The 20,948-nt window shown below is 36.2% G+C and overlaps 2 protein-coding genes across 4 annotated transcripts; one reads left to right on the top strand and one right to left on the bottom strand.

The window, feature by feature from the left end:
* Positions 1-552: 552 nt before the first annotated feature.
* LOC108994347 lies at positions 553-13,264 on the top strand. 2 transcript variants are annotated; one of them, XM_018969499.2, is made up of 28 exons: positions 553-726; positions 865-1,024; positions 1,145-1,281; positions 1,546-1,662; positions 1,878-2,021; positions 2,209-2,595; positions 2,682-2,839; positions 4,079-4,200; positions 4,308-4,399; positions 4,673-4,919; positions 5,051-5,114; positions 5,349-5,509; positions 5,611-5,681; positions 5,778-5,951; positions 6,659-6,730; positions 7,103-7,204; positions 7,284-7,373; positions 7,709-7,784; positions 7,859-7,952; positions 8,059-8,128; positions 8,231-8,410; positions 10,584-10,706; positions 10,799-10,882; positions 10,964-11,148; positions 11,362-11,500; positions 11,596-11,655; positions 12,526-12,630; positions 12,727-13,264. In XM_018969499.2, exons 1-28 carry the CDS (start codon positions 628-630, stop codon positions 12,838-12,840), a joined length of 3,627 nt encoding a protein of 1,208 aa, XP_018825044.1. In that variant the 5' UTR covers positions 553-627; the 3' UTR covers positions 12,841-13,264. The 2 variants fall into 2 exon arrangements, with proteins under 2 accessions (XP_018825044.1, XP_018825045.1); XM_018969500.2 differs by having other exon boundaries at positions 554-726; positions 2,209-2,580.
* A 650-nt stretch (positions 13,265-13,914) lies between these two features.
* On the bottom strand, positions 13,915-20,492 carry LOC108994348 (uridine kinase-like protein 2, chloroplastic). Of its 2 annotated transcripts, none has more exons than XM_018969501.1 (14): positions 20,090-20,492; positions 19,647-19,756; positions 18,500-18,575; positions 17,409-17,521; positions 17,056-17,152; positions 16,143-16,222; positions 15,792-15,986; positions 15,454-15,537; positions 15,286-15,355; positions 15,133-15,193; positions 14,818-14,899; positions 14,613-14,682; positions 14,459-14,541; positions 13,915-14,377 (listed from the first exon to the last, which is right to left on the bottom strand). In XM_018969501.1, the coding sequence occupies exons 1-14, from the start codon at positions 20,481-20,483 to the stop codon at positions 14,228-14,230; spliced, it is 1,665 nt and encodes a 554-aa protein (XP_018825046.1). In that variant the 5' UTR covers positions 20,484-20,492; the 3' UTR covers positions 13,915-14,227. The 2 variants fall into 2 exon arrangements, with proteins under 2 accessions (XP_018825046.1, XP_035550178.1); XM_035694285.1 differs by lacking the exon at positions 20,090-20,492 and adding an exon at positions 19,892-19,966.
* Positions 20,493-20,948: the final 456 nt, after the last annotated feature.

Genomic DNA, 20,948 nt, shown 5'->3' with positions numbered 1-20,948 from the left:
GAGGTCCTAGTATGTCAATAAAAAGAAATATAAAAAATTATAGTAATAACTTAAATTTTATATTTATTTTTATAGTATTAACTTAAAATATCATGATAATATTTTAAAGAATAAAATAAATTATATTCATAATATCATAAGTGTTGCTTGAATTCTTTTAATATAATTAATATATACGTGGAATGCTTTGTCCCAATTATTTTATATTTTTTATTTAATGCAACGATGATTAAAATATAAAAATAAAAATTATTTTTCATTTTTTCATTTAAATTTTTAATTATCTCAATTATATTACCTCGTTAAAATCACATTAACAGAAACTCTCTCAATTGTATAAGTAATTAATAAAAGGAAAATGATAGAAATTCGGGATTCAGCTCATGCTCCCCTCATATTTTATTTATTTATTTTTATTTAATGATTAAATTTTTTTTTTTAAACTTTTCTTAACTTAATGATTAAGAAAATACTATTTAATAATATTACGAATTTTACAGAAAGAGGTTCATTGTATAATCTGTCACCTCTCTAGAGTCTCTCTCCGTTTCTTGCTAATATAGCGTTCAAATAGAGGCAAAAAGGGAAAAAAGAAAAAAAAAAAAGTGCCAGAAGGGAGAGAGAGCCATGGTTTCAACGAGGCGGAGTGGATCTCTCTCCGGGAACAACAATAGCAAAAGATCATCTTCCTCGGAAGATAAATCTCCCTCACCCAAGCGTCAAAAGGTGTCCTTTCCCGTCACACTGAACGAAAATCCTAACCGAATTCAAGTCTTTAGTTTTCTTTTTATCTTTTTCCATCTTTACAATCTTTGGAAGCGTTAAACATTAAGCTTCTTGAGCAATCGATTTGTTTGATTTCAGGTCGATAATGGCGGTGCCTTGGAGAAACCCACTACAGCGGCGGCTGAAAATTCCAAGGAATCTTGTGCGCCTGCGACATCGGAAAATGCTCCGATCACCGGAGACGTCGTGAGCCCTGGGAAGGGCGAGGCAGCCCCGGTGGTGTCGCCGATCGCCGAGGGTACGCTTTTCTTTCCTACTGTCTTTGAAGCTCTTGTCTTTCTTTGTGCGTTTCGATTTGTCAAATTTTATAAATATAAGATTTTTGTAACTTCTTGAGTTTTCTTTTTGGGTCTTGAAGGGGCTTCGCCGGCTGTGATTGTGGATAAGCCGAGGAGTTCGTTCTCTTCATGGAGCGTTTACCAGAAACGTAACAACCCGGCGACGACCTTCGAGACCCCGGTGCCGTGGTGCAGGCTTCTATCACAGTCTGCACAGGTTTTTTTCATTTTTGTTTTTCTTTTGGTTTTTGGGTACTTAACTGACGATGTTTTCTAGCTGAAATAGTTCGCAAAGCTTCAAGTAAAGCACTTATTTTGGTTTGCTGCGATATGCAGCAACATAATATATTTTTTGGGCTCAAGGATCAGTTAAAGCGGCCCACGCGCGCGCGGAGGCACACACCCACTTCGGGTTTGAATTGACTTGGAAACTGGGTTTACCTTTTCCGTGGGATAATTTTGTTCTTTTTATATGCTGCAGAATCCAACTGTTCACATTTGCACTGAAAACTTCGTGATTGGTTCAAATAAAAGCTGCAATTTTACTTTGAAGGATCAGAGTATTAGCGGGCATCTGTGCGGAATCAAGCACACGCAGGTATATCTTGGGCTTGAATTTGATTAATTGGGAAAATAATTGTTGGGGTTGTTGTGGAATCAGGCATGTTTTGCTCACAAGCAAGCACATTCAGGTGCTGGTGACTTAGCTGGCTGTGGTTGTGCTAGGGTGTACTTGGTTTTCTGTGTTTATGAAGACGAAATCCTTAGAAACATGTACATGCAATATTACTAATTATTTCTGGACATGCTCAGCGTGATGGCAATGACCTAGCTGTGCTAGATATTCTTGGGAGCAAGGGAACGGTGCAAGTAAATGGGACAAATGTGAAGAGGAGTGGAGGCAGCTGCGAGCTGAACTCAGGCGATGAGTTGGTGTTTGGTGCAAACCATGCTTATGTATCCTTCTTTTTAGTCTTTGGGTGTTTCTTTCACTTAGTTCTTTGTTGCCCCCTCCCCCACTTTTCCTATCCTTGTTGAGCTGTATATGCATTTTCTTTTTAACTCCAGCTCTGTGCACGGCACCCTCGGAAGTGTATATGCATTTATCTCTGTGTTTATGTGTTCCTTAATCTTTATCAAATAGGTGTTTCAGAATCTGATGAATGAGGTTGCAGTCAAAGGTGCGGAGGTTCAAAGTGGTCTTGGAAAGCTTCTGCACCTTGAGAGGAGAGCAGGGGATGCGTCAGCTGTGGCTGGAGCTTCCATACTGGCCTCTCTTTCTAGCATGAGACAAGGTCTATCACGTTGGAAGTCTCCAACTCAGACCACCAGTAAAATCCACCCGGGCCCTGAGGTGCCTACTCATTCTATTGTTCATGATGGCACGGAAGCTGAACTTGATCTGGAATGCAACTCGGCCCCAAACACTGAGATTGATAAAGCTGCAGAAGTTGGAACAATCAACAAGAACTCTCTTCATGATTGCAACCCGGACTTCAGCATGGAGGCAGGCAATGTAAAACTCTATGGGGTGAATGATTTGATTGGCCTTTGTTCAGGATGTTAGCTCAATCAACTAGTTGTACACTGAAATTGAGCAAAAGTATCTGTAAACAGGTTTTGGAGGAACGAAACGAGTGGATGAGGGATTCACAGCCAGCATCAACATCGGGTATGTCTTGGAGGTGTGCGGTGTTTCGAGAAGACGTTCGTGCGGGCATTGTCGATGGCAGACACATAGATGTTTCATTTGACAAATTTCCTTACTATTTAAGGTGCAATTCTTTCATGATTCATTGGATCTCTTCTCTTAGAACTTTCCAACTCCAGTTTTGACGATTCAATTATAACAATATGCTTTGGAATGTCCGGGGACTAAGGGAGGTAGTCCTAGTCGAGGGAGAAGTAGAGGGCAGAACCAATCGTATTATGAAACCCAAGATTCTAACTTGGAATTTCTGGGGACTAAGATATATTTCTAGTAGGATCGTTCTGAGTTTACAAGTATTGAGGAGTGTGTTGGGGAATTTACATTGGCTTGTAAAAACAATCAACATCTTTGAGTGGGCCTTGTGTCGAAATTTAGGGCAAAACCTGGATTGGTGGGACATGCCTTGGTGGGACATGCCTTGGTGTATTGGTGGTGGTTTCTCTTGTATTAGCTGAGGGTAGGCGTATCTTTGGGCTTGGTCTAGATTGAATAGGTTTCTAATTTCTCCCTCTTGGGCTTTGTTAGAATCATTTTCCTAGATGGGCTTAATGTTCATGATCGCCTTATATCCACTTCTGCACCCTAGCTAGGTATTCTCTCTTGCATTCATGCAGTGTACTTGGCTACACCTAATGATATTAATAAATTTTTATGTATAAAAAAAAACAATATGCTTTATATTGTGGATTGTTTTGCTTCTTTCCTTATATATATATATATATGTTGGTAGGGCTGACTTTATTTTTCTATCAGAGCATTTATATGTTACTTTTTCGGCGTACTGTGCGTCAAATGCTGTCGAATAAATGAAGTAAAACCTAGATATTCTGAGTGTATTGGACTTTTTGAAGAAGCCCCTATTAGGGAAATTTATTTCTGTTGGATCAAACCTTTGGTCTTCAAATTGTTGATTTCAAGATTTATTATGATAGAATAATACAAAACAATTTCATTGGTTTACACTTATAAAAAAAAAAAAAAAAAAAAACAATTTCATTGGCTTATAATTGAATGGATTAGCACAACTGCTTTATATTGATTTACTTATACCTAATATCATAGGTTAACCATCTCCATTTAGTTTATGGCTCTGTATAGTTTTACCACTCAAATAGTATCATTTGGCCTTGGAAATCAGCAGATCAGATTATTATCAGCTGGGTGTGTTGTAGTTGCCTAGGGTAGATTAATAGAGTTGGTAACTTTATATGTTCATTTGTTGACTGGTAGATGATATGTTGGATGTTCTGGATCTTGAATCATGCAGTGGTAACTTGTGGTTTCATTTTTTTCCCTCTTGCAGTGAGAACACAAAAAATGTGCTGATTGCAGCTTCGTTTATACACTTGAAGCATAAAGAACATGCAAAGTACACCACAGAGCTTACTACTGTGAACCCACGAATATTGCTTTCTGGTCCTGCAGGTGTGTCGGCATTTTCTGCTAATTTGACATTTGAGATATGTTTTGAGGCTATATTGACTTACATTACAAAATATTGAACTGGAATTTGTCTTTGAATTTCTTTGTAGGGTCAGAGATATATCAGGAGATGTTGGCAAAGGCACTTGCTAACTACTTTGGGGCTAAATTGCTCATATTTGATAGCCATTCTTTTTTGGGTGTAAGATAAACTTGCCCTCTCAACCGCGATATTAAAATTTCAGCCACATCTAGCATCTTTTTGAGTCTTATTTTGGAGCTACGTTCTTCTCTTTTCTCACTTGCTGTTTTGATTGGCTCCAATGTCTACTTCTCACTATGGTCCATTGAGTTGGTGCAATTTTATCTCGTTTTAATTTTCATTGTATCCATCACTTTTGATGTGATCTCTACTTTTACTTATAATAGATGACTAGGCTAATTAATTGGAATATTTATAATTAACGTGTCATAGGGTTTATCATCAAAGGAAGCAGAGCTGCTGAAGGATGGATATAATGCAGAAAAGTCCTGCAACTGCTCCAAACAAAGTCCTTTAACGATGGACTTGGCTAGGAACATCGGCCCGTCAGCAGTTGAAGTGGATCCACCCAGCTCTTTGAATGCACCTTCTTCATATGGCTTGGAATCTCAACCTAAGATGGAGTCTGAAACCGCCCCCTCTTCCTCTGCGACATCTAAGAATTTATTGTTTAAAATTGGTAGGCCATTTTAAATTATACATAGAGATTCCTTTTTCACTTTTTTTTTTCCCCGTTTTCACCCACCTTTTAGATGTTTTGGATTTGCTTTTGTTTCCCTTGCATCATATTTCAGAATATGAACCATGCAGGTGATAGAGTAAAATTTAGTGCTTCAACTTCGGGTGGCTTATATACAGCAGCATCTCCTTCACGGTAACATTGTTGTCGATAGTTTACTTGGGTTAAATGATTTTCTTGTCTCTAGGAAGGATGTTTGCCCTGTTGATACGCTTGATTTTCAATTGAACTTGAGCTTTATATCTCAAGAATTTCTTCCTTAGTTTCTCTGTCTGTTCTTTCTCTCAACTGATGTTACATTTTATCATTTTTATATTGCTACAAGATGTGTTTTTGTGGTTTTTCTCACTCTAAAATATGCCTTGTTAGTTCATTGTGCAGGGGTCCACCTAGTGGAAGCCGTGGGAAGGTGGCATTGGTTTTTGAGGAGAATCCTTTGTCAAAAGTAGGTGTGAGGTTTGATAGAGCCATACAAGATGGGGTTGATCTTGGAGGTCACTGTGAGTTAGGGCATGGATTCTTTTGCAATGGTAAAATCCTACTGAAGTTATACATCTTCACAAGCTTAGACCTTGCAGTTTGTACTATTAGTTTCAGCATTTTCTCTTGCTATTTGTTCTCTCTCTCGCAGTTACGGATCTTCGTTTGGATAACACGGGTGTAGAAGAGTTGGACAAGTTACTTATTAACACTTTGTTCGAGGTCGGTTTTTATCCCGTTCGAACCAGTCTTTCGGGTTCTGTCTTGGTGTATTTTTTTGCATTAGCAACTTGATCACTTCAAATATCATGTAATCAGGTTGTGACTAGTGAGAGCAGAAGCTCACCTTTCATTCTGTTTATGAAAGATGCCGAGAAGTCTATCGTGGGAAATGGAGACTCGTTATCAACATTTAAAAGCAAAGTTGAAAAGCTTCCTGATAATGTTGTTGTAATAAGTTCGCACACTCATACTGATAATCGCAAAGAGAAGGTAGTGATTGTGTTCATATGATAGAAATTTTTAACCATGTGGGACTTGAGTTTTTCCTTTTTTTGCCCCCTTTCTTAAAAATTAGTTTTTGGATTATTAAATTAGGAACTTAGAAGATATGAATATCAGGTTTCAGGTCTAAATATAGCAATGCTGACAACACATCGCACATCATTTATCAAGGCTTGGGGGAGACAGTAGTGTAGGTGCTAACACTAGCAGTAGTTTTGGGGATGCCTCCTAGACTAGGTGGAGCTCCTAGGGGAAGTAACTGCCTTCATCTGGTAACTGGTGACTGCTGTCTACCCAGGCTGAGGGGCCTATGAAACTGAGAGAGGGACAGAGGGAGTTGGAAAAAGGTTTGGGTGAAGTATTCATCACTTCTACTGCATCTTTTTTTTGACAAGTAATGAGGATTTCGTTACAATATTACACATCAAAAAAGAAAACTTCATTACAAGTGCAAAAAGTGCAATTTAAGTACAAGAGGTGTACAGGAAAGTCTAGAAATAGAAAAAGGAAAAAAAAGCTGCAATATTTCTTTGATATGTAAAGAAAAAGATACAAATGTTGTCAGGTAGAGGTCAAATCTTGGAACTAGGGAAGGCAGTAAAATTTTTACTTCTACATGGCATTTAAAGTTCTTTCTTTTCGCTTCCTCATGTTCAATTTGACAATCTTACCGTGTCTTTTTTCCTTTCTTGCAGTCACATCCTGGTGGTCTGCTTTTCACGAAATTTGGCAGCAATCAAACTGCACTTCTTGACTTGGCTTTCCCAGTAACGTTTATACCTCCTAAAAAATCATGGCTCCTTATCTTTCCTTAAAGTTGTTCAAGTTGTTGTGCATCATTTTCCCATTGTGAATGCGTGTTTTTGTGTGGAGAAAGGATTACCATGCTTTGCTTTTTGGATGTTTGTTGAAATTTCTTTAATTCCCAATTCTGAACTTTAAAATTTTGACTCCAATTGGAGCGTAGTTGTAGTGGAAAGTGGGATGGGGTTCGGAGTTTTTGCACTGCCTTACTCTCAAACACAGAAAAACTAATTTTTATGGGCTATGTACAGGTTACTGACTGAAAATCATGAAATTTTGTTTCATCTGAAAGAATTTTTCAGCAGTGTGACGTTACTGTGTTTTGATTTTCTCAGGATAGTTTTGGAAGGCTGCATGACAGGGGTAAGGAAGTCCCGAAGTCGACAAAAGTTCTGACGAAGCTTTTTCCCAATAAAGTAGCCATTCACATGCCACAGGTCTGTATGGTGATTCCTATCTGATCAGTTACTTGGCATTGCTTTTCAATAATTTGGGGAAGACTATGAATCATTGCAGGATGAGGCACTTCTTGCGTCATGGAAGCACCAATTGGATCAAGATGCCGAAACCCTCAAAATGAAAGGAAATCTGAATCACCTCCGCTCTGTGAGCTATTTTGTCCTGCGTATACATTTTGGAGAATCAAGCATTATTGTTGCTTTATGTTTAAAGTTGCTTAGATTGATACTCTAGTTATTTAACAGTTTTAGGAACTATAAAAAAAAAAAGAAGAAAGAAAATAAGTTATTTAACAGTTTTAGTTTATACAAAAAAGTAGAATATTAACCTTGTTTAGGGTGTTAGTATATGTAATAAATTGGGGGAGTGTGGTGCCTGCGTGTTTCATGTCTTGTGTGATACTGAACCTTGTACATTGTTGTATGATTTGAAAGTACAGTGTTTTCCAAATGATACTCATGGTTATCGTTCGTTATGTATAGGTTCTTGGTCGGAGTGGGATGGAATGTGACGGACTTGAGACATTATGCATTAAGGACCAAATGCTTACAAATGAAAGTATGCTCTATTTTTATATATCAAGACATGATGAGTTTCCAGATTTATTTTATTCTATTTGTTATATGTTACAGGTGCAGAGAAGGTAGTTGGATGGGCTTTAAGCCATCATCTAATGCTGAATCCTGAAGCCGATCCTGATGCTAGGCTTGTACTGTCTAGTGAGAGGTAATTGTAGGTTGCTTGCTACCATCATTTTCCTTCATTGTTGGCTGAAATATTAGTTATTTGATTGGAATTACACAGTTGTAATGCCATGTTGCAATTCTGGCAGCCTCCAGTATGGGATTAGAATCTTGCAAGCTATCCAGAATGAATCGAAGAGCTTGAAGAAGTCGCTCAAGGTATTTTAAATACATTCCCACGTAGACTATACTTTTGACTGGTTTTGTTTGTTGCACCTATTAGTTAATAATCTTTATACTGACTGTTTAAGCTGAAATCAGGATGTTGTAACAGAAAATGAATTTGAGAAAAGGCTTCTAGCCGATGTTATTCCACCCAGTGATATTGGAGTGACTTTTGATGATATTGGGGCTCTGGAAAACGTGAAGGATACATTGAAGGAGTTGGTGATGCTTCCTTTGCAGAGGCCTGAACTTTTTTGCAAGGGCCAATTAACCAAGGTTTCTTTATATTCTCTCTGTCCAGAGAAAATTTACTCTTTTATAGATATTGATGAGCTGAAAAAATATTGACAAGTTAGAATTAATCAATGTGCTGATTCGGATCTTGAGAGTAGGGTTGGGTATCAATTACCCCTTTAACTAACTGATGATCATAGACCATCAGAACTATACTGACTCTGATGGCTGTTGATTGGCGGGGTGGTGGCACTGGCAGGCTGGCAACAAGGATCTCAGATCTGAGATCTTGCACCTTCACCACTACCTTTTCCACGTCTTCCCCCATCGGAAATATGTTTCCCATACTGACCACTGTCTGACCATGGCAGAAGCCTACCATTTTGTGTAGGGTAAATCAGAACCATCAAATGGGTATGAGTGTCACATGTCAAGGGGGTTTCCCACTCCTAATGAGATTTCTAATAGCTATTACAATAGGTTTGGGCTTTTTTTATATATAAGGAAATATTTCACTTTGTTCCTTGGATGTTGATTCAGTCATTCCTGGGGTTTCCGTGGACAGCATTTATTCACACTTTTTTGTGTGACCTTTAGTCCAAATGGTTTGACAGAATATTTAATTTATTTCAAAGTTGATTTCTGCTTTTATTTTCATTTTTGAACCTACTGTATTGTCATTACTCTTCAGACGATGTTGAAAGGTTGCTAATGTGTGTAACGGGTTTCTGGCTTTCTATAAAAGAATGTGTGCTGTACGATTTTTGAGTAAATCCTGTAAATTACTACATATATATATATATTTTTTGATATGTAAGAGATAAATTTTATTAATGAAAAAGGCCAAAGCCATGCACACAGGTAGTATACCACAGAACACCTAAAAATACATTATAAGAGCGATGAACTAAAAACAAGAAGTCATGAATATTATCCCCAACTAAAACAATAGCAGAAAACCAAAGCAATAAAGTATTAAAAAAGAAATTCTTCAGCTCCACCACTGTACGTTCCTTGTCTTCAAAACAGCGCGCATTCCTTTCCATCCAAGTACACCACATGATACACAGCGGAATCATCTTCCATACTGCTGCCACTTGACGACAGCCACTGCAAATTCCTCCAACAGCCCATCAATTCCACCACCCTCGAAGGCATTACCCAAGCAACATCAACCCTCCGAAAGATCTCATCCACAACACCCTTGTTACCTCACAATGTAGTAAGAGATGATCAACCGATTCTCCATTCTTTTTGCACATGTAACACCAATCCATCACCACACATCCTCTCTTCCTCAAGTTGTTGATAGTCAAGATCTTCCCTAGTGCGGCGTTCCAAACAAAGAAAGCAACTTTGGAAGGCACCCGAGATCTCCAGATGTTCTTCCAAGGGAATGGAGTAAGGTCATAAGTGATCAAAAGGTTGTAATACGCCTTAACAGTACATAACTTATGATCCTTAGACCTCCACTTCAAACTATCATGTTGAACCCTAGAAGTTCCCGAGGAATGTAATAAGCTGAAAAATTCAGTAACCATGTCTAGTTCCCAATCGTGAAAATCCCTATAAAATATAATGTTCCACTGATGCGAACCATGAGAAAATAACTGCACATCAGCCACTGAAACCTCCTTATTAGCTGCAGTACGATATAAAGCCGGAAAAACCTTTCCAAAGTCTGATCTCCACACCACACATCCTGCCAAAAACGGATTCGGTTACCCTCACCGACTTCAAAGCGACTATGTTGTTTAAAACATTTTCACCCCTTCCTTATTTACTTCCATAACCCCACTCCATACCGCCCCCTCACTTCGTTTGAAACCCACCCGCCCCATGCAACACCATATCTCGCGTCTATAGTTTCCTTCCACAATGCTCCCCCCTCCCTATGATATCTCCAAAGCCATTTCCCCAATAGTGCTTTATTAAAGGTTTGCAAGTTGCAAACACCCAAACCACCATGCACAATTGAGGCACAAACCGTCTTCCAACTAACATATATGGAATCACCATGCATATGTGTGAAGGTTTTGAATATGATGATGCCCTTCGAGCTTTAAATTTGGATTTTCGTACTTTATTACTTGACCATGGCCTTGGGTCCTTTTTTCCTTCATAAATTTGCCATATGCAACAATTCATGCTTCTATTGAGCTTATATGGTTATAAATGATTTGGGTAACAATCTAACTGTATATCTTGTGTACAGCCTTGCAAGGGCATATTACTATTTGGTCCCCCTGGAACAGGTAAGACAATGCTTGCAAAGGCTGTGGCTACTGAAGCTGGTGCAAATTTCATCAATATTTCCATGTCAAGCATCACATCCAAGGTTAAGAATGATAAGTTGCATCATTTACTATGACAATTATTATAACTACATTTCATAATTTGTAACTCATGTTCTTGTCCTTCTGATTGCAGTGGTTTGGTGAGGGTGAGAAGTATGTGAAAGCTGTTTTCTCACTTGCCAGTAAAATTGCACCTAGTGTTATATTTGTTGATGAAGTAAGCATTTTAACTCTTTCATGTTGACTTCTTGTTTGTTGATTATTGCTAATACTTTTTCACTTGGTGGTCTTCTTATAGGTTGACAGCATGTTGGGCCGGAGGGAAAATCCAGGGGAGCATGAAGCCATGCGAAAGATGAAAAATGAATTTATGGTGAATTGGGATGGCTTACGGACAAAAGACACAGAGCGGGTTCTGGTGCTTGCTGCTACAAATAGGCCTTTTGACCTTGATGAGGCAGTCATTCGAAGGCTTCCCCGTAGGTAAAAACATCATGTCAAACAAGGCTCAAAAGTCTCGTGCAAACATATACAACATAAAACACAAAATCTTTGCTCCTGTGCTTACATACATATGTGCATGCACACATCTTGTGTGAGGTCATTGCTTTCACTAACCATTTGCTTGATTATTACATTTATTCTGGTAGTTCTCAATGTCTGTGTGTCATGTTTCTATGGTGTGTTCTTCCACAGATTGATGGTAAATTTGCCTGACTCTCCAAATAGAGCGAAGATACTAAAAGTTATACTGGCTAAAGAGGACTTGGCTCCTGATGTTGATTTTGATGCAATTGCAAATATGACTGATGGATATTCTGGAAGTGACCTGAAGGTGATATTTGTTACTACTAAATTGATTGTCGACAGCTTCATTATTATTCTATAAGTGGAATCACTCTCATCATGCTTACTCAATATATACTGCAGAACCTATGTGTAACTGCTGCTCACCGTCCAATTAAAGAGATATTGGAAAAGGAAAAAAAGGTCTGCTTCTTCCATCCAATCATTGCACGGTTTAGCAGTTTATTCTTCTTGTTCAAGCATTGTTATCACTGCCCCTTGTTAGTGTAATCTTTAGTTTTTGGGACAGGCTGCACCAAATCTTTACTTTTCAATCTAGGCTATTAATGTGTTTTTTTGCCAAGCAATCTAGCTTATGGATATTATCATAGCTATTCGAGACGCTGCACCAGATCACAGTTCCAAGCGCTTTTGTTTAGATACAAAATCTCTACGCAGACTGTGAAACTAGAGATTAACAATTGTCTGCTAAATGCCCAATAATGTAATGTTTTGATGCTTTTTTGGTTCTCAACCCTTTCTATGAGTAAAACTTTTCTGGCCAGTGAGCTTTAGCTCAAAAAATCATGTCCTTCACTCGTAGTGGCAGGGCTGAAGCTGTCTTGTCCTCCCCTCATACTAGCAGGGTGAGGTTGTGATTGTGTTTTAAATCACCGAGTGCATATGACTTGCAAGTTTTTTTCTTTGAACAAACGCTTCGAAACTGCAATTTATTATTATTATTATTTTAATTTTTATGATGGGGGAACCACTCCACAGCAGAGCCCTTAGGACTCACCCATGGAACCTAAACCCCCAGGGAGACTAGCACAACAATCCCCGCCGCCATGGCCTCCCACTAAAATCTCAGTTTGATCCCATGGAGAATCGAACCTGTGACATGGGCCTCATGCACACAAGTTCGCTCTTACCACTTGGGCTACCCACGGGTGGGTTAGAAACTGCAAATTTGAGGTGAACTGACATGTAGCTGTCCACTGCTTAGATTCATAACCAGCAGACGCAGGTGCTCTTTTCATAGAAGTAATATGATCGAATGTGTTACACTTTCAGGAGCATGCTGCTGCTCTCGCAGAAGGTAGACCTGCACCAGCTTTGAGCAGTAGTGCAGATATACGGCCTTTGAATGTAAATGACTTCAAATATGCTCATGAACGGGTAAAGTGAAACTAAAATATCCACTGATGCAACCTTCTCATTTTTTTAGCATTTTCAATTGTCTTTTGATTTATTTATATTTTTATGTGGGTATAGGTATGTGCAAGTGTTTCATCCGAGTCCGTGAACATGACCGAGCTTTTACAATGGAATGAACTTTATGGCGAAGGGGGTTCTAGAAGAAGAAGGGCTCTCAGCTACTTCATGTGAGGGCTGTTCCCGTCCAAATGGTTATATTTTTCCCCTTAGAACCCTTCAGTCTTGTGATTGAGGACGGTGCTATGGTGAATTTTGCTTATATTTTAGGGCTTGATAAAGGAGAGCCATTTTGTCTGTAAAATGAAGTATAGGTTAAGTTGTTTTTTCCCCTTGAGTTTGATTTGTGATGGTGGGAATAAAGTGAGTGAAGCCTTCCAAATTCTTGGCTTGGCTCCACTGCTTTTGTTTTGTTCCCCATCCCCTTTCTGTCAACATAAAGAACTGTCTTTTAAATCCAATAAGCATCAGAAAGAAAGAGAACCCTGTGCAAATATTTGTAGTCATTTTTTACGGGTTTGTTGGAATTGAGCAATAATTGGTGACAGACACCATGACACTATGACTTTATGAACACACCCATATATATTGCATCAGAGTTAATCGCACCCATATATATTGATCCGGTACTGAAGTTCGCCACCATAATAGCGGTTGATGAAACAATCCCATCAAAAGATTGCTTTGAAAGTACAGAGCCGCTTCTAAGCGGTCTGCTTCAAGTATTACCCACCAGACTTCCACCAAAATCTTTCAACGCCGACCAGACTTCCACCTCCAGCAGTCGACCACCACCATTCTAATTAAAAGCTGCTCGCTTATCTTGGTATATCGAATCTTTGCACAAGCATTGCTCTGTATTTCAAATGATACAGCTTCTTGAGCAAGTGAGGTGCAGGGCAAATGAATTTAAGGTAAGTCGTTTACTCGGCACACATATGACTGCATCTATGCACTTTTAGTTACATGGTAATGCAGAAGTGTTGCAAGAGGGGTTTTGTATTAAACTCTACCACTTGAGAAACCAAATAAATGAGAAGTTGCTTTTTATTAAGCCAAATGAATGTGTATCTGCATCGTTGGCTTGCATAAAAGTAAAACAGGTTCATAGAAATGAAACTCCAGAGGATACCTTACAATAATGTTTTAAAGTACTAGTAACCAAACATACGGCATGAGATTTTAGGTTTTCAAAGGAAACAAGAAAAACAAAAAATCACATGCACCCATCTACATGCTAATACAATGTAAAATCAATAGTATCATCATAAATATTTTTAAATTTTCTCCAGTTTGCCAATAATTTTTGTTCTTAGAACTTTTACCAAACACTAAAGCAAAGGTCTCTAACACAATTTCGGTGGCTGCGAGCTGAGAAGGGGCTGCGCAGATCTGTTTGAAGGGGCTGTGTCGCTATTCTGAAGGGACTACGAGCTGCTGTGAAGTGGAGGGGGCTGTTTCGCCCAGGGGAAGGGGAGGGGGGGCACTGCGAATATCTGCTCGAAAGCCTTATAAAGGGACTATTAGCCGGCTGTTATACCAGTTATTAATATGATCGAAATTAGCAGTCATGAGTCCCAAAGTAGCGGCCTCCAAAGTCTCCCATTCCAGGTATTACCTTGCCTTGTTTGTTTAGTCCAACATCAATCTCTGAAGTCACAACCTTTAGGGCTGGAAATTGTTTGCATACTCTTTCTATTCCTTCTGGAGCCTACAATCAGTGTAGAAAAAATATATAAATGTTGTATATAAATAATACATGACATTCAAGCACTTGAGCTAATTCACTCACAGAGATGATGTTGAGGAGTATGATTTGAGACTCAGGGACTCCCTTATCCTTCAGACGTTTAATTGCTTGGATGGCAGATTCACCTGCAGAGTTACAAAAGAGTTGTAAAAAGGTTGCATATATGTAGTATTATTCTAATGATAATGATGGTCACCTGAGGCAAGAACAGGATCCAAGAGCAAGATATTCCTTTCTGAAATATCTTTTGGAAGCGTTTCATGAACCTACATGGAAGAGGAAGGAGAGACCATAATACATTGAGACAACTCCTTTTCAACTCGATGAATTCAACAACAAAAAAAAAAAAAAAGAAAAAAAAAAAAGAAAGAAAACTCGGGCAGTTGAATTATATGTAACACCTGGTCAGGTCCAAGGAAGAGGATTTTTCCTATGTCAATTTCTGCACAGCATGCACGCAATGCTTTCTCCATGCCTTCTCCACTGAAATATAATAATAAATATTCTTTTCATCAACCACTATTCATTACCTCACACCTTATGAAAATTTTATTGTCTTTGGTCATACTAATTGATATCATACGTTTTAAATAGATAGGTCAATCCCTCAAAAGAAAATTCACTTAAAATATGATATATCATTTGGCGTGACTCGAGAGTGAAGATGAGATAAATTTTAAGATAAAAAACAACATTTTTCTAATCAAAAGTTATACCTTCGATCAATGGATACGCCACATAATTTCTTCGAGAAACTAAGTCCCTTGTATAGTTCTCCTGGATCAGAATGTCAAAGTTAGGTTAATTAGCAGCAGATCAGTTTGATATAGAAATTATTAACAATTTCAGCTCCTCTTCCATACACACACCTTGAGGAGTAGTTACTTGTTTCTCTGTAAAATGTGTAGAAGGAAACCAGGCAAGACCTTTTTCCACCACCTGAAAAATAAAATGGTCGTTCAAGGGTTGTTTTAGACACAAAAATAGACAGTACAAAAAATAAAGCTTCTTAGGATTAAACAAAAGGCAGTGCATACCAGATGAACTAAACGTTCTGATTGAAAAATAAAATCATGCTTTGATATTTCCTTGTCACGAATTAGAGTATGCATGCATCGCATCTGTATAATAAGATATTTTTAGCATTATGTAAAAGATTGTAAAGTTACATTTATCATAAAGTAAATCTAACAGATCACATAAAATCACGTCACTCTCTGAGTTTACTTTTGTGTCTCTAGCACTTTTCAAGATATAATTGAAAATATCCATTAGAATTCAATATCCCTTAGAATTCAACTGTAACTGACTTAGGCCAATTAACAGAACACAATATTACTTCGCAAAAAGAACAAGAAGATGATAAGTATAGCACCTGGTTTGTAGGCTCAATGACATTTAGATTGGTTAATGTGTAGCAGAGGTTATGATAGCCAATCTTTTTCTGGACTTGCTGCAAGATTGTATCCATTGCAAAATGATTCTCCACACCATTGGGTATGATGAAATCTGCATGCTTCCTTGATGGGAAGATATGAGTATCAAAAGCAGGCTTCACGAACTTCAAATACTGCAGATTCCATGGATCCACAACATCAATTTATAATTGAAACTCTTTCAAGATCAAAACTCAAACCCACAAAAAGACTTAAAGACATTACATATATATATATATATATATATTATATAGGGTTTCCTTCATGATCACAGGAAAAATGATTCTTGCCTGCTCAAGCACAGAGGTAACATTTCTACCCAGCTCATTGGTGTCACGCTTTATTCTACTGGCAAGCCTTACATCAGCATCTACATAAAAATGTAAGAATAATCAGATCGATCATAGCGAATGAGAGGAAGTAAATTCTAAGTTATGGTGACAATTGTTTGAACAGAAAAGTCCTGACTTTTCAATCACTGATTCACTCGAGAAATTATAGGAATTGGTAAATACTAGACACAGTTAGTTTAGAGTGTTTAAATCTCGCATACTCTATTTTAAAAAAATGAGGTTTATTATTAAAAAAATAATTTTTTCATGAGTCGCAGATAATTTATCCACTTCGCTAGAAAGAAATGCACGAGATTTGTATACCATAAGGATGCAAAATGCAAATATAATTTCTCTTATGGGACTGGAGTTTTCTTATTCCATTTCCCAATTTGTTTTTATTTTCTAGGCTATAATGTCTGATTTGGGATCATGTTTGTTGGAATTTTCCAAATCCCTACTATTGCGCTTTTTAATTTTATTAATAACATTTACTCAAAAAAAAAAAAAAAAGATATCCATTAATCAATTGATAAAAAAGTTTTAGGTAAAATATTTACAGAAAGTGACAACTTATAATATCATTGGGTTTTGGTAAATATAAGTTGGTGTGTTAATACATGACTACTTATAGTGGGACCTATTTTAATTTAAAAAAATTAAAATACCAATAATTTTTTAACATAAGTGATGTAGAAAACATTCACATCAACACTATGTTGGGTGTGCTAAAAGAAAAAAAAAATATATAAAACATATATAAACAAAGAAAATAATTTTTTTAATCCGATTATTCTTCCTGGGAAGTGGAAAAAGCTGATATAGCAAAAGGTGTATTAAATAGATTTTCTAAAAAAAAAAAAACATGTACCTTTATCGATGAAAATCTTCATATCCAACAAGCCGCGGACATGTGGACATTGCAAAATCAATATGCCTTCCAAGATGAGAACATCGCATGGATCCACCTGCCAAAGTATGACCAAATAAAACAATTAAAATAAATGCATGTTTCCTTTAAAATCTCTAAAATAAGTAATGTAAGATAAGAAAGTTAATGTAAGTGTTAATGTAAGTTTCGCGTATTTTTTTAAAAAATGTAAAACTTCTTATAAAAAAAAAGAGATCACATAATTAAATTTCAATTTTATTGGGAATGTGCAGATCAATTGTACAAATTTATTCCCCATGACTATATATTTAGCAGGAATTAGAATTAAGTACCTGCAGATAACTGTCAGAGCACTGCTTCTTAAAATTGTATTGTGGGACTTGAACAGACTGGCCCGATTTGAGCTTTTGAATGCACTCTAAGAGCTTTTCCTTGTCGAATGCATCTATATACACATAATGAGGAGACCATAAACAATTTAATTTTATTATGAAGTTTCTATATATTTCTTTAATAAAATAAGGAAATTTTGTAAATCAATAGTTATATAAATATATATATATATATATATATATATAACACTAGGGAACGGCCGGGTGCATTAGCCCCGGGGTGTACCTGACATAATAATTAAATAAAAAAATAAAAAGTCAATAGCTTATTTGTCTAGAAAAAGAAAATACAAAGTTAAAGAAAGACAAAAATCAAAATTAAAAAAAAAAAAAACTAAATTTCAACAAAGTAATAAACAAATCAAATATTGTACGTACAATGTATAAATATTGACAATATATACATGATATATAGTTCTTTTATTATTATTATTATTATTATTTTTCTTCATAATTTGAGTATTATTAATTAAGTATATAATATATATACACATATAAGATCATTAGTCATAAACAAATCAAATAATATACGTGCAACGTATAAATATTGACAATATATACATGATATATAGTTCTTTTATTATTATTTTTCTTCATAATTTGAGCATTATTAATTAAGTATATAGGATTGTTAATGTTTATACATATTAGTATTAAAAATTGATCTTAAGGGCTTGTTGGGCATATAATAATAATAATAATAAATTGGAAATAATACTTACATGCATGACTACGTAGTACTGATCCCTAAAACCTCAATTAATGCATGGGGCCGTTTATCAAAACAAAACAAGCTCGTTGTCATCGTTAATATAATATTATTGGCTGCAGGCATTTTTAGTAGGCCAAACCGCATTAACTTTTCATGGAAAAATAATAAATATCGTTAAAACAAGAATTTATTTTTGATAATCACTTTATATAAAGATATATTCAAACCTAGTACTGCTGATCGACAAATACATGGGAATTAGTAATTAAGCATATAAATATATATATATATATATATGTATATATGTATATGTATATACCGGGATCATCGAAATTGGACTCGGGTGCATGTTTCAATTCCACTTCTGTTGAAGAGCGTCCTCGATAGAATGAGTCCTACGTAAATAAATCATAACCAAAAAATTTTATGAGATTAAGAAAATTATTATATTTTTCTATCAAACAAATTGCAAACCGCATCATCGTATTCAAGCGAAAATGGGTGAAAACACTTATTCCATTAGATTTTATTATTTTTGTAAAATTTCTTTGTAACTATTGTACGTACTTATATGTGTGCATATAAAATCCTGAATTATATAAACATATGAAGAACTAATTATAGGATCATAACTAGCAGTTTATTTGGATCAAGTTTCCCTAAAGTTGATCTTTTTGATCTAAAGCCTAAAGGATTATTAATGGAAAGATAAACACATATAATTTATAATGTAAATTTTTAACAACATTACTAAATATCACAATAAATATTACAAAATTCTGCTTTTCGGTGTGTTTTTGTCTCAATTTTGATCCGTTTTGTTTTGCTTGTTTATAATCGGGATTTTGTCTTTAAAACCCTAATATGTCTCAATAATATATATATATATATATATATATATATATATATATCCCAAGTAAATTCTCCCAGATTCTGGTCCTCAACTGTGTCGAATTATGTCTCGTGGATGGAAACTGGAAGGTGCTTGGAGATGAAGCTGAGGAGAAGTTGAGCTTGGCGCGCAAGCAAGGGCCGGGTGTCAAACTCAAATATTAACTTGGGTTCGAATTCAAATATTAATTAGCCTTAGACGTATTTCCAGTGAAGAGTTATTTTATTATCAAGTCGGTATACAGAGAATATCATCCACGTCACTTAAATAGTAAGATTATTTGATTTGTAAGATTCAAAATTTAACATTTTTTTTAAATCAAATTATGTCATGTAATCACTTTACAAGATATATCATCCACATCAGCTTAATTGAGAAGAGAATTTTTCGAATAGTGGTTTTATGGGTAGGCAATTTGAATTTAATATATCAAATTAGGCATTACAAATTAATTATGCACGACCTTTAATTCATTAAGGTAATCTTTTGAAAAATTCATGAAAATAAATTTATTGCTATTTCATTAAAATCATGCTATAAAGTGAATAATTGTCACAAAAATAGAGAAGCGAACCTGACCGATTAGCACAACCCTACAATCATAGAGCCGTTGAGAATTGCGGAGACGGTCACTTATCATGTTACAGACTGCAGTCTTGCCCGATGCTGTACCTCCCGATACCCCTGAAATCTCCACAAAAAATGAATCAAGTTAATAACATCTTCATCGTGTTCTATGGAGCATTAATTAATCACAATGTCAGTGTTTTTCAGATATCAACATATATCCTTTAATGATTAGAACACGAAGAAGCTCACTGCTATCTGTTTGGTTGCTGAGAAAAATAGAAATGAAAAATTAGCTGAATTCTTCCATGATAGCCTTCCGCTTCCATAACGTCCTCAACAATCAAGCAAATTTCTTATTTTTAATATTTCAAAGTCAAGACATAAGGAAAAAATGTTGGTCTTTTGGCATGCTCGTATATTAAGTACATACGATATATAACATTTTACCGATGACAAAGGGCAGTTTCGGAGATGCCTTAGCCGGATGTCCAGATGAATCAAAAGGTGGTGGCGTGGTAAGTTCATGGGGGGATTTGGGAGGTTCAAGCAGGGGTGGTTTGGGAGGTGCTTGGGGTTCATTGGAGGGTGGTTCTTTTGGAGTGGTTGTGGTGGGTTGTTCAGGAGACTTCAGAGGCGGTGCACCGCTAGGTTCAGTGGGGGATTTGGGGGGCGTTTCGGGTTGACTAGACGGAGCTTGTTTTGGAGGTATGCTAGGTTGATTAGGAGGCCTCGGAGGTATGCTAACGGCCGGTGGGCTGGAAGCTATTGGAGGATATTGTTCTTTCCTCACAATATCATCTATTAATAATGTCGTTCTTTGGTCTCGCGATGATCTCCTCATTTTGGTACCTAGCAGCATCTTCTTCAAAGGCCAATACATCTTCACAATTTAAAGAAATGTAGACAAAATGATTACATTGGCTTCTTCAAAAAATAAAAGCTTGAACTATAAGCTATATTAATTTTAAGTATATCTTCAAATTTAAAGATGTACTGTTCATCTTCAAAAATAATATTATATTGTAAAAGTTACCCCAACTGTGAACAATGTTTTGAAATATGTGAAGGAATAAATATTATTATTAATTAACATATAGTTAGTGTAATTGTAAAATATAAAAAATACAAATAAAAGTACTATTATTAAAAAAATAATATTATATTATTATTTTTATTAATCTAATGTGAGATTATGGCTAGAGAGATTTTAGATTTATGGAAAATATGTATTTTTCATCAAATTTTAAAGATGATTTTAATGAAACTAATACTAATACTCTAATTAGTTAGCAAAAATAAATAAATA

The sequence above is a fragment of the Juglans regia genome, chromosome 9 (genome assembly GCF_001411555.2).
Source record: "Juglans regia cultivar Chandler chromosome 9, Walnut 2.0, whole genome shotgun sequence".
Taxonomy (NCBI): Eukaryota; Viridiplantae; Streptophyta; class Magnoliopsida; order Fagales; family Juglandaceae; genus Juglans; species Juglans regia.
The sequence above is the reverse complement of the archived record's forward strand: the minus strand, read 5'-3'. Positions and strand labels throughout refer to the sequence as shown.